General features: G+C 34.5%; 1 protein-coding gene across 2 annotated transcripts; it reads left to right on the plus strand.

Moving 5' to 3' along the window:
• The first annotated feature begins 4497 nt into the window (after positions 1 to 4497).
• LOC111408860 lies at positions 4498 to 8568 on the plus strand. Of its 2 annotated transcripts, XM_023038669.1 has the most exons (5): positions 4501 to 4761; positions 4866 to 6031; positions 6135 to 6267; positions 6361 to 6436; positions 8147 to 8568. In XM_023038669.1, the coding sequence occupies exons 2-5, from the start codon at positions 5058 to 5060 to the stop codon at positions 8302 to 8304; spliced, it is 1341 nt and encodes a 446-aa protein (XP_022894437.1). In that variant the 5' UTR covers positions 4501 to 4761; positions 4866 to 5057; the 3' UTR covers positions 8305 to 8568. The 2 variants fall into 2 exon arrangements, 1 of the variants encoding a protein (XP_022894437.1); XR_002705371.1 differs by having other exon boundaries at positions 4498 to 6031; positions 6365 to 6436; positions 8147 to 8277.
• Positions 8569 to 12826: the final 4258 nt, after the last annotated feature.

The raw sequence follows: 12826 nt of genomic DNA on the forward strand, positions 1-12826 counted from the left end.
TTCGGTTCAGATGTAAGATACCTATCCATCCCTTGGATGGATAAAGAGGGAGGGCAGAGCTTTTGGTTTTTTCATGTTGTTAAAGAGTTGAACAATGATTTTTCGTATTGTCAAAGATTTGAACAATGAAAATAGATGGCAAGTGCCTGATCGAATTGATTAGGTCATGTAGGAACAAGGTTCAAGTCTACCGGTCTGTTAGGATGCCTCAGCTGCATACATCACTGCACTTCCACTTGACACTTATCGTAATGATAAACGGCTCGTCTCACTCTCTTCTCAAGAAACAAGCGGGCTAGTTCTTTGCAAAATTGTGCTCAATTTCATATGTGGCAATTCCGCCAAGATCTCTTCCTTAGTTGGGGGAAGAATCCGCACGAATCGGATTTTTTGAGGAACGTATCGAGAGAGAATTTGATTTGGTTAGACAATGTGTGGTTGGTAAACAAGGATCGATTTTTTAGGAAGGTACAGAATATGTCGTCAAATATTCAATATGATTCCACAAGATCTAGTTTCGTTCAAGTAACAGATTCTAGCCAACTGAAAGGATCTTCTGATCAATTTAGAGATCGTTTGGATTCCATTAGTATTGAGGATTCGGAATATCACGCATTGATCAATCAAAGAGAGATTCAACAATTAAAAGAAAGATCGATTCTTTGGGATCCTTCCTTTCTTCAAACGGAAGGAACAGAGATAAAATCAGATCGATTCTCGAAATGCCTTTCTGGATATTACTCAATGTCCCGGTTATTCAATCTGCTTCCGAAAGATTGGATCATAGTCTCTGACCATAAAAATGGCTGCATGTGCAGCAACACCAACTATGAGAAATCCACCAATCCACATGTGATGTGTAAACAATGACAGTTGGGTCCCATAGTCAATAGCTAGATATGGATAAAGGGGCATGAAATATATATGGTGAGCTACAACAATGGTTAAAGAGCCTAACTTAGCTAGGCTAAGAGATAATTGAGCATGCCATGACGTGGTTATTTTTATACATATGTTTAGAAATCATTTACCTAAATTCCTATTTTTGTAAAATAGGAGGATACGCAAAAATAACAATTGAAAGAATAAGTTCAATTGAAAGTTTTTTATTCATCTATCATTATATAAGGCACGAACAAAGATAAAGTGACAGGCGCATATAAAATGAATTTGATTCATCATTTGTAACATTTATCCATCTCGCGATGCCTATCAACCGATTCATTGAGCATAAACTAATAATACGAACTGGATTGTGTAACTTCACTCAAAAAATGAAACTCTTTTTGAGTTTTTATTTGTGAATAAAATTTTTCTAGAATACAATTCAAAAATCATTTTGTTTTGATCATTACTTCGCTTTTTGAATTGTATCGAATTCATTTTCTAATTTAGAGTGAACAGTGACCTAATAAAACTTTTTTTTTTACCTTAATAAAGTTTAATTCATTAAATTCAGTAATAGATTCATTCTCATAATATCTTGAATGAATGTGAAGAAAAAATGTATCACATGGATCACTAGAAAAAAATCTTTTTTTTGGTCCAATTAGATTCTAAAACTAGTAATTTCTATTATCATTTTTAGTTTTTACAATTTGGCTTTCCATATTTTTAAATAAAGCCTCATCCTTGTAGCTAGATCAAGATTTATATATCAATCCAATACAACAATGCATCACAACTATGGATTCCAATTATTTTATTCTCTCTTCGCTTTCTTTCATCGAATACGCTCTACTACTCTTATTTGTTACTGGACGATTAACCAATTAAAAAAGGATTCCAACAACAACAAAAAAAACTGCTTCTACAACTACGAAAAGGAAATTTCTAGATCTCGCGCATCTACTTAAGTTGTGGGAATACGATAATCTCTTTCATTGTAAAAATTTTCTATTAATATAGAGCATCATTTTACATCAACAGGTAAAGGAAAGGAAGAAATAAATTATTTAGCACTTCATTTCAATTTGATACTAATTCAAATTGCGTTGCTATGTCAGAAGAAGTATAGTTATACTGATTGCCTTTTATTGATCTCATCTTTTACAGAATCGATCCCCTTTTACTGTACAAAAATATGTGGAGTTGAGTATGTCTAGAAGAACAGGAGAACGTCATTTTGCTGATATTATGACCAGTATTCAATACTGGGTCATTCATAGCATTACTATACCTTCCCTATTCATTGCGGGTTGGTTATTCGTTAGTACTGATTTAGCTTATGATGCATTTGGAAGCCCTCGGCCAAACGAATATTTTACAGAGAGCCGACAAGGAATTCCATTAATAACTGGTCGTTTTGATCCTTTGGAACAAGTCGATGAATTTAGTAGATCGTTTTAGGAGGCCTTGATCTAATGACTATAGATCGAACCTATCCAATTTTTACAATACGATGGTTGGTTATTCACGGCCTAGCTGTACCTTCCGTCTTTTTTTTTGGGTCAATATCTGCAATGCAGTTCATCCAATGATAAACCTAATCCAAATTATAGAGCTATGACACAATCAAACTCAAACAAACAAAATGTTGAATTGAATCGTATCAGTCTCTACTAGGGGTTATTACTCATTTTTGTACTTGCTGTTTTATTTTCCAATTATTTCTTCAATTAGGAAAACGAAAGAAAATAAATAAGAATTCTAGGCATTCTCTTAACCCATTCGGAAGGATCTTATCTCATAATTATCCATGACTGTTTATGTTACCACTTGATGAAATTGAAGGAAATTAGAGTAAATGGCCGATACAACTAGAAGGATTCCTCTTTGGATAATAGGTACTGTAACTGGCAGTGTTTATATATAGATGTAGGAGGATCTGTTTGGGAAGTAAGAAGCCCCTTTGACATCTCTTCATTTGCAAATAATTCTCGATGTGAAAACACAGAGCCAGGGGGCTGATCTTTGAATAAGAAAAAGAGCGGATCTGCAGGGTCCCAAATAAATTGGCTTATTCAAAAAAGGGATTGTTCTTTGGAATATCTATCTCGTGTTTAGTACTGCATGGTTCCACTCTGCAAGAACTCCGAATCATTCTCTTGAAGCTCATCCTCTTCATCATAAATGAGGGGTCGGGTCATTGATGTGAGGTGGATCCAGAAAAGGGAGGGTTCTAGTTATAATCCAGAAATGATTCGTATATATATATTTCACAGAAACGCGAAATTAAAGTAGGCGACAAAGTAGATGAAAGACACGGAAATAAAGGTATCATTTTCAAAATTTTGTCTAGATAAGATATGCCTTATCTGTAAAATGGAAGACCTGTTGATATGGTTTTCAACCAATTAGGAGTACCTTCATGAATGAATGTAGGACAGATATTTGAATGTTCGCTCGGGTTAGCAGGGTTCTGCTAGACAGACATTATCGAATAGCACCTTTTGATGAGAGATATGAACAAGAAGCTCGAGAAAACTTGTGTTTTCTGAATTATATGAAGCCAATAAGCAAACAGCGAATCCATGTGAATTTGAACCCGAGTATCCAGGAAAAAGCAAAATATTTGATGGAAGGTCACGAAATCCTTTTGAATTGCATAGAGAAAGTTGGAATAAATCGGATTCATGGTATCATTCTTCCTGATACTGATTACCAACAAATTGAATAAAAAATATATCGATTTGATAAAAAAATCATTATCAACCGAAATTGTTGATTTCTTAATTTTAATCAATGAACCTGGTAAAGAATCATGATCAATTTTAAATTCTAGGGGTCTTTCTGTATTTTCAGATAAAGAAGAAGGAAGAATAGATTCAGAAAAAGGAACAAAATATTTTAAATATTTTAAAAATAGAATTGTAACTAATACTAATGTTCAAAAAATTAGTAAAAAATTGATTCAAATAATAGAAATCAGTAAAAAAGTACCTCCATGGTTATACAAGTTAACCAGCGAGTTGGAACAAGAAGCAGGAGAAGATCAAGAAAACAGACCATTAGATCATGAACTTCGTTCAAGAAAAGCCAAACGTGTTGATTGATTGGTGTCTGTAGCCATCACTAAGGGAAGGACGGCAGAAATCATATCCCTTCCCGCTCTAATCCTAGGATAGTCTCAAGTAGAGATCTTACATGGAAGGGAGTTAGCAAGTTGGTAAGGGGACAAAGGCGGAGAAGGAGATATGGGACTTTGATGGGTTTGAAAGAATTAGCTAACTATTACAATAAGATATCTTGTTACTCTCCGATCAAACGTTGGAGGAATCTAAGTTTACATCGTCCTCAACCCATCACTCAACCCACTTGTGCTGTGTGTGTGTGGTCATCTCCACGGATACTGTAGCTCGGTCCTTCTACGAAATGTTCGACTCTGGTAACAAAAATTTAATTTCTTTTTAAGTCCGGTTTCGAAATAATCTAAAGCAAATGAAATGGGAATGACATTTGCCACGCGGATTTTTCAAGAAACATTATTACATAGTTTAATCCTAGTCAGCGTCAATCGTTAAAAAAAAAAAAAAAATCAGGTTTTTTGTCGGAAGCGCGTTTTTAACTTCGTGCCTGCGTTGAGATGGCGAGAGATGGTAGCCATGCCTCATTCGTCATTTTTTATGCAATCCAAAGTTTCTGTCCTTTTACCCGCCCCACACAATCTTTATTTTTCAACGTAATCACCGCCATTTTCAGCGGGAATTTCCGCAACCCTCGAAAAACGAAAATTTGGAAAAATCCATTGTTTCTTCGTCTCAGCAACGATGGCTTCTTGAGTACAGAAATAGATGTTGGACACGAGTCAAATTGAGCCAGGTACGAACATTTGCTGGTATTCTCAATTCTAGGGATTGAAGTTATGCTATCCTCTGGTTGTCTTGTTTCCTTGATTTTAGGTTTCTATCGTGATTGAAAATCAGGTGTTTATGTACTGAATTTGATGTTTGAAGATTTTAATTGAGCTGTCTGTAAAGCTAGTACTATTTTGAGGCTCTTTCGGTTTTCCCTTTCCCGGAGTAAAGTTAACTCGAGGAACTGAACGCAATTTTTCGTGTTCATTTAGTTAGTCATCCTGAATTTTACGGATTTGTTCCCGGATTTAGTTGGTTTTTATGGCTCAGCCCCATTCGAAGCAACCAGGAAGTCAGAATTGTAACCTCGGGGATTCTCACTTGAGATCTTTATCACAATCCACATTTTATGGTACCAATTGTTTGCCCCCTTTAAGCCCCTTGCCTCCTAGTGAATCGTCATTGGTTTCATCAAACTCTAATCTCAAGGGCGCATCAATGGAGGAAATAGATGTCAGTTCCCAAGGGCCGCCATTTGTGCCTTCTTTTCCAAGGGAAAGCCTATTTCGTGGCAATGATTGTCTGATCTCTCGCAAAGGGCATCGCCGCTCAAACAGCGATGTTCCATTAGGATTCTCGGCAATGATCCAGTCTTCACCTCAGTTGCTGCCAATAAGTGGCCAGGGAGTAATGGGGAGAACAATTATCAAGAGAGAGACTTTAGGAAATGATAAGCCTGTTAGGATGAAGGGATGTGAAACGGATTCAGCTAGTGATGGTAGGAGCAATGCTGAGGGGACAGGTGAAAGGAAATCAAAGGGAGAGGTTATAGACGACTTGTTTAATTCGTTGATGAATATGGATCGTGTGGATGGAGTTAACTCTTCTGCTATGGAAAATAAAGATAAGGACAACATTGTTAGTGGTATGACGAATAATGGTGGTGACAACAGCAATATTGAATTGGAAAGAGTCTCGAGGCATGAGACAAATTCTAGGGAAAGAGTCAAAAGGAGTGCTCCAGGAGATATTGCTCCCCCAGCCCGACACTGCAGGAGTCTTTCGATGGATAGTGCGTTTGGAAACTTCCACTTAGGCGAAGAGTCACCAAAGTTATCTACCTGTCCAGGTAATTGGGGGAGTCTGCTTTCACCAAACAATTCAGTGAGTGAAAACCCAGCTAAGTTCAACTTGGACTTTGGAAGTGGTGAATTTAGTGAAGCTGAGCTGAAAAAGATTATGGCAGATGAAAGTCTTGCAGAAATTGCTTCATCAGACCCAAAACGTGCAAAGAGGTATCCGGTCTATGAATTATTTTCCTAGAACATCCTTGTGTGCATTAAAGGTTAAAACATTACTCGCTGGGAACATTCTATGCCTGTTATCATTTTGTCTCAGGATATTGGCTAATCGTCAGTCAGCTGCTCGTTCCAAGGAGCGGAAGCTGCGTTACATCTCGGAATTGGAACACAAGGTGCAAACTCTTCAAATGGAGGCAACCACGCTGTCATCCCAACTTACTGTTCTACAGGTGCATAGTTGAGGACTGATGCATTTCCCCTTTGTTATTTTTATTGATACAGTCATTTGGTAATTGGCACTTGTGTGTTTCTTTTTTTCCCAGAAAGACTGTGCTGAGCTAACAGTTCAGAACAATGAATTGAAATTCCGGCTTCAATCTCTGCAGCAACTTAGAGATGGTATTTCATTTTCTTCCGCAATTACATATGTTCATATCTACCTGCAATCTGAATGCACAGATTTTCAACTGGATATGCAATTATGCATGTGTTTGCAGGGTATACTTCTTACTGGACTTTTAGGCTAGGTTGTCCTTTATTAGATATAAAGAGAATGTTTGGCACTTTTACTGTTTTATGCATTTCTATGGTTATGTTGTAGTGTCATCTTATCTGAGTTCTTATATGAAGGATGAAGTTTTATCTGATGTCTGACTTTTGTTCCCGCGAAGGTACCTGTTACTTATCCTTTTGGGCGGATTTTGCATGTACTGCTTGATTTTTGTTCGTCTTTTTTATTTAGTTGGTCCCAATGATTCACTTCAGCAACAAAGCTGTGGAAATGATAACTATCTATTGATCATAATAAGAAACGCTTTTGTTTTCAGATTATCAAATCAAATAAAATCATTATCCACTTTAACCTTCAAAATGAAAGGGGACTAAGGCTACTTCACTTCAGACAATCAAGCAAAATCTGCTAATCCTTTCTTTTGCCAATAGATAGGACCAGCTACTGGAAAACTATGAAATCTATGTCCTTTATTGGCGGATTCTCTTTATTGGTGTTTAGGGGGAAAATGGTGGTGATTGGGGGTAGGGTTGATTTGAGAGCCTAAACTTGCATAAGGAAGTTCACGATATTGCATGGTTATATTGCTGTTAAACTTGTGATTTGGGAACATCGTCATCAGCATTTTTTGTTTGGGCCACCTTTTTCCATTTCATATTTATGAAGCCTGTTCTGCAAGTCTGCTGAAGTTGCAGTTTCCATTTAGCAAATTGTGTGGTTTGTTAGAATTCATCGTGACAGAATCCTGGATGGTGGCAGTGCAATATCTAGAGCTATGCTATATGTCGCTTGTGGCCTGTTGCCCTCTAGCCATACTCCTATAGGTTGTTGTAGTATATTTAGAATTATTGAAGGTTAACCAAACCTGTGTTGCTCATCGTTTGACTGTAATGCATGCCGGCATGACTTGACACTTTTCATAAGGCTGAGAAATGGGCACGACATGGCAAGCAGTCGTCTCTGCAAGACTAGTTCTGCCAAATCTCAGTGTAAGATTGATTCTGAATATCAGGAAATGAAAGCAAGTGTTCATCGATTATGGAATACAAATAAACTACAATGCTCGAGCAGGAGCAGAACTCCAAGAATCTCCAGACCACTCTTTGAATACTCACTACTCCCAATATTATGTTTAGGAGACAAGTGATATGACGAGATATTAAATAGCTGAGAAATCATAGCAAGTCTAAATTAATATATCACATAGAGACCTACATCACTGATCACGCAAAACTAAGTGCACGTTTGGTAGGTGATAAGTGATTATAATCCATGGATACTACAGAATGTGTGGATAATAAGTGGTCATACTATAAAATCCGTGTTTGACCGAAAGTGATTGTAAAAAATTCACTTCCCATACATGCTCTAAGTACCATCAGTGAAGGTCAATGTTGGTCTGCTGCTGATCATTGCATGTGGTCAATGGGCTAAGCTGTGTGGTTACCTCTTGATATATTTAGCAGGGATTTCCAGTAGCTTTGTCATACTAGATACACCTTGTTTTGCTTCCCATATTTTCTTCTATTTCATGGACTGGAATTCTGGCACTTGGATAAGTGAAAAATCTGTTTTACATTTTCTACTTTACATGGCAGCACTGCACGATACGTTAACTGCAGAAGTTCAGCGTCTAAAGCTTGCAAACACGGAGCTCATGGACGAGGGAAGAGCATCTAGTTGCACGAGCCAGCAGGGACAGATGAAGCACCACATCTTTCAGATGCAGCGCCAGCAGCCCAATCAAATTCAATGATTATCAGTTTCAGTATTCACTGGCAAGACCACAGCTTCAGCTTCTCCTACCTCGGCATAGTCTCGTGCAGGAGGGGCCAATCCCGAGTTTAGTTAAAGTTATTTTTTTCAGAAATACAATGCAGTGTTTTAGCTTGTTTTAGTGGAACGCATCTAGCAGAAGTGTGTGCTCATTTTGTTACATATATATTTCAAATTACACAGTGAATAATCGTTTTGTCCAGTGGACTGGTTTATAATACATAATGGGAACTGCAGTTTGACATGAGAATTCATCTCACATAAGAATTTTCTGTTGGTAATATAAATCACTTTCAAGATTTATGTTTGAGAAATATTAAAAGTAACTTATAATTTATTTTTCAAAGTCAAACATTAACTTTAATCACATATAACCTATAATTACAATTTATTTATCCATTATTCATTTATATCATATTATAATTTTATCCAAACATAGACAGAGAGATTGAAAGGAATATAGCATCAATTCACATTTTTTAATGGTTGAACTTTTTCCATGTGACCAAGGCTCCACCATTTCTTCCTACAAAAGCATTCTGAGTGTTGCGGGCATGTTTGTGTCGACTTGATAATGCCATGGGGATGAATTTCATGTCGAATAATGATAAAATATTAACTAGCATATAGTTTGTAAGAATTTGAACTAGTCATCTCGACAAGGTTGACATTTTAAGATTAAAAATCAAATCATAGTAGATAATAAACAAATATTTTATACATTTTTGAACATGAATTTTTTTTAACGCTAATACTTTTTTTATTAGCATAACAGCACGGAAAGCTTCATTGGTCGCTAACAAACGACGAATCGTAGAAGTTTAGGAGTGGTGAGATTTTAATACGAAAAAGTACGAAAGCGAGTTAACTTTAACTCAATTGAATTAAAATGTGTAGATTTTTATTCAAGTCTTTTCTCTTTTTGGTATATTGTTGGGATATGATAGAGATAGTAAAACAATATCAATTGCCACACTAAGAAGGGATTACTAAGTGGTAGGCAATCCATGTTATCATTCATTTAAGAAATTAGGGGAGAAAGACAAGACAACCAATTGAAGACTAAGACCGACATTAAAGAATTAATAAGTTGTACGAAATCTTACTACTAATTTATTAAATAAACATATTTAATTGAATTGTTGTCATGTTACCCATCAACCACATGATGTGCATAATAATCCCACCAAATGCATGACATTGTACAAGACTTCTCCGTTCTTCTTCTTCTTCTTCCTTCTTTTCTTTTTTTTTTTTTTAGAAATTGAAGTAATAGTGTTACGTTCTTCTTTTCAGGATAAAACTCAATCTCAGCTCTAAACATGTGAATTTATAAATTGATAAAAAAAAAGTGAACAGTATTTGTGAGTACATTGAAAGTAAAAATTGATTCTTTATGAATGGTTTATAAAATTTATCGAACGGAGGCTTAATTACATAAATCATTAGTAATGAATATGTGTAATGTCTGAGCAAGTCCAACAAAATGGATAATTAGCAAAGGAATTTAACAAATTGAGTTGTCAAAAACCTAAACAATAAAAACAATGATCGATTTTAAGAATTATTTAACTTCGCAATATAATTTTATTTATAGACGTAATTAATAAATGTTGAGCATTAAGCAATTTATGGTCGAAACAAGTTTATAACATCGAGATCTTTTGTGATTTTTTGAGTTTGAATTCTACAATAGTTATTTAATTAAATTAATTTGTAATACTAATAAATTTTAAATTGATTAACTTTATAAAATGTGTTTGATAATATGAATTGCACTATTATTATCTATAAAAGAAATTATTCAGGGTCCCACACATGTAATAAATAGAAAGTTAATTGGCATGGTCAAAGTATGATCCAATTGTTTGATAATTATTAAAAAAAAAAAATACTATATTACAAAATTAGCAATCATTTCATTATATCCGTCTCCTCTCAAATTTGGTAATTGGTCGTGTTCATAGACCTGTCACCCAATAGTTAAGAGATAAGAATAGTTAATAATTTTTTGGTTTGATTAATTGATGGCCCATTAAAAGTCATAAAGAAAAGTAAATGTAATGATTAATGAGTGATTTAATCACTTCACTGAGCCCTGAATCCAAAAAATTTCGAGATTACTTCCAATACAAGCAAAAGAGGGTCCAAGGTAAAACAAGAGGTAGAAAGCTAGATTTATTTACTTCTCTTAATTTTATTATCAAATCGAGTAAATTAAAATTAAGTTTGAAATTTCATATTACATTAATGTTATCATCAAACAAATATTAAATACCATTAAGAGCTTCTTTAGTGGTAATATAAAATTGAGCGTAAATTGATGCTTCTAAAATTACTTTTTATCATTATTTTCATTTCAACGAATCTAAATTTAAATTTTGCTCCAGCAAAAAGATCTAAATTCAATTTTTGCTTCTTGTGAATATTAAAAAAATATATAAAAATGCATTTTCTGTCAACAATGCAATTTGTATTTCTTTTACATCTTTCCGTTGGAGAGATTTTTTACCACTTTGAATATATAAATCTCAATTTAGATTTAAATTGATATTCTGTTCCTAATGAGCGAGATAAAAATCTATCACTGTTGATGTGGTAAGAGAAGCTTAGTTATGATTTTCTGAATTTATGATCGTTTCAATGAGATTCTCTTGACACTTCAATTGTGAGAAGTTTTCATTGTGCTCACCGAATGGCTGAAGATCTAGACTCTTTGACTCCCTTTCTTTCAATTTTTAATGTTTGGAAATGTTTTCTTTGAAGAATGTATGATTGGAAAAGACGAAAATATTTTCAATTTATGTTTAATATTATTTTATAAAAAATATGTGGTTGAAAATACGAGTGAGAATTGAAAAAAAAAAAAAAAAAAAGGCNATTTTAATTTAAATCAAAATGAAACAATTAATATCAACCATATATTTTATGGGTCTCATAACTTTTTAACTACACGTTTCAAAATTTTTTTATCACAATCTACTAAAAGATCTAAGCCCCTGTTTTTTTCTCATTTTTGAAAGAATGAGAATGAAAAATATAGTCTTTATGTATCCCACACAAAAGATAGAAATTCAAATTTGGTTGCTTGATGTGATGAATAACGATCATATTTTTCATTTTGATGAAGAAATAATGGGAACCAAACAGGGGCTAATTTTAATCCATACCAAAGACTCTTTTAATAAGATATAATCGAACCCACTTGATTGGAGTGAGTGAAAAAGTATTTATTTATCAAAATTCTAAATTCCCCGAACTATATTTTTAGAGAGTGTTTAGTATGGATTAAAATTAGATTTTTTAATAGATTGTGATAAACGTTTTTGAAATATGTTGTTGAAAAGTTGTGAAATCAATGAAAGATGTAGTTAACATTAATTGTTTAACTTTGACTTAAATTTTAATCAGAACCAAACATGGACATAAAAACTGAGTATGATTTATTGATAAGCCATTTCCATAAATAAATTATAGTTTAACAACAATACGTCACAATTTATAATCTTTCAATTTTATTCTTTTTTTATTAAAGAACAAAAACTAATTTATTTTAATTTTCAGGTTTAGCGAACGATCAAGTAGCAACTAAATATATAAAAATAAGTTAAATATTTAAATTAAATTCGCTTCAGGTATAATCTAAAGAAATGTTTTAATTAACTAAAAACCTCTTTACAGTAATAGTTAGTCATGGATAAGGCAGATGCCCGTTTTCTTTTCCAAGATAGAATTGTTTATTTGTTCCCTTTAATCATGAGATTAAGCAACATCAAATAAAGAGAAGAGTGCTCCAGGGTACATCTCCAAGTGGTAAAAGATGAGGATGGAGAAATCCAGCTTTGCTTGAAACTGCCGCGTCAAGAGTTCGAATCCTAAAATATGGATTTGACTTTTGGATAAGTGCAAGTGTACAAGCAGCCTTCCACCCTGTACCCTTGGAGGCATAATCTGCGATTTACCTCCCTCACGATATTCCAGGATAGGGGTAGTGGGAGACCCTTAATGTTAGGGTTTAACCATTTTTTTTTTTTTTAAATAAAGAGAAGAGAGGCCAATCTTGTCGTGTTCTCGTGACTGACGACCCTACTAAATTAATATTTTAAGGATTAAGCAACATCAAATAAAGAGAAGAGTGCTCCAGGGCACATCTCCAAGTGGTAAAAGAGGAGGATGGAGAAATCCAGCTTTACTTGAAACTGCTGCGTCAAGAGTTCGAATCCTAAAATATGGATTTGACTTTTGGATAAGTGCAAGTGTACAAGCAGCCTTCCACCCTGTACCCTTGGAGGCATAATCTGCGATTTACCTCCCTCACGATATTCCAGGATAGGGGTAGTGGGGTACCCTTAATGTTAGGGTTTAACCATTTTTTTTTTTTTTTAAATAAAGAGAAGAGAGGCCAATCTTGTCGTGTTCTCGTGACTGACGACCCTACTAAATTAATATTTTAACGTATTTTATACTGATATAATTGCACAGAACTTGAAAACAGGAACCGG

The sequence above is a fragment of the Olea europaea genome, chromosome 14 (assembly GCF_002742605.1).
Source record: "Olea europaea var. sylvestris chromosome 14, O_europaea_v1, whole genome shotgun sequence".
Lineage (NCBI taxonomy): Eukaryota > Viridiplantae > Streptophyta > Magnoliopsida > Lamiales > Oleaceae > Olea > Olea europaea.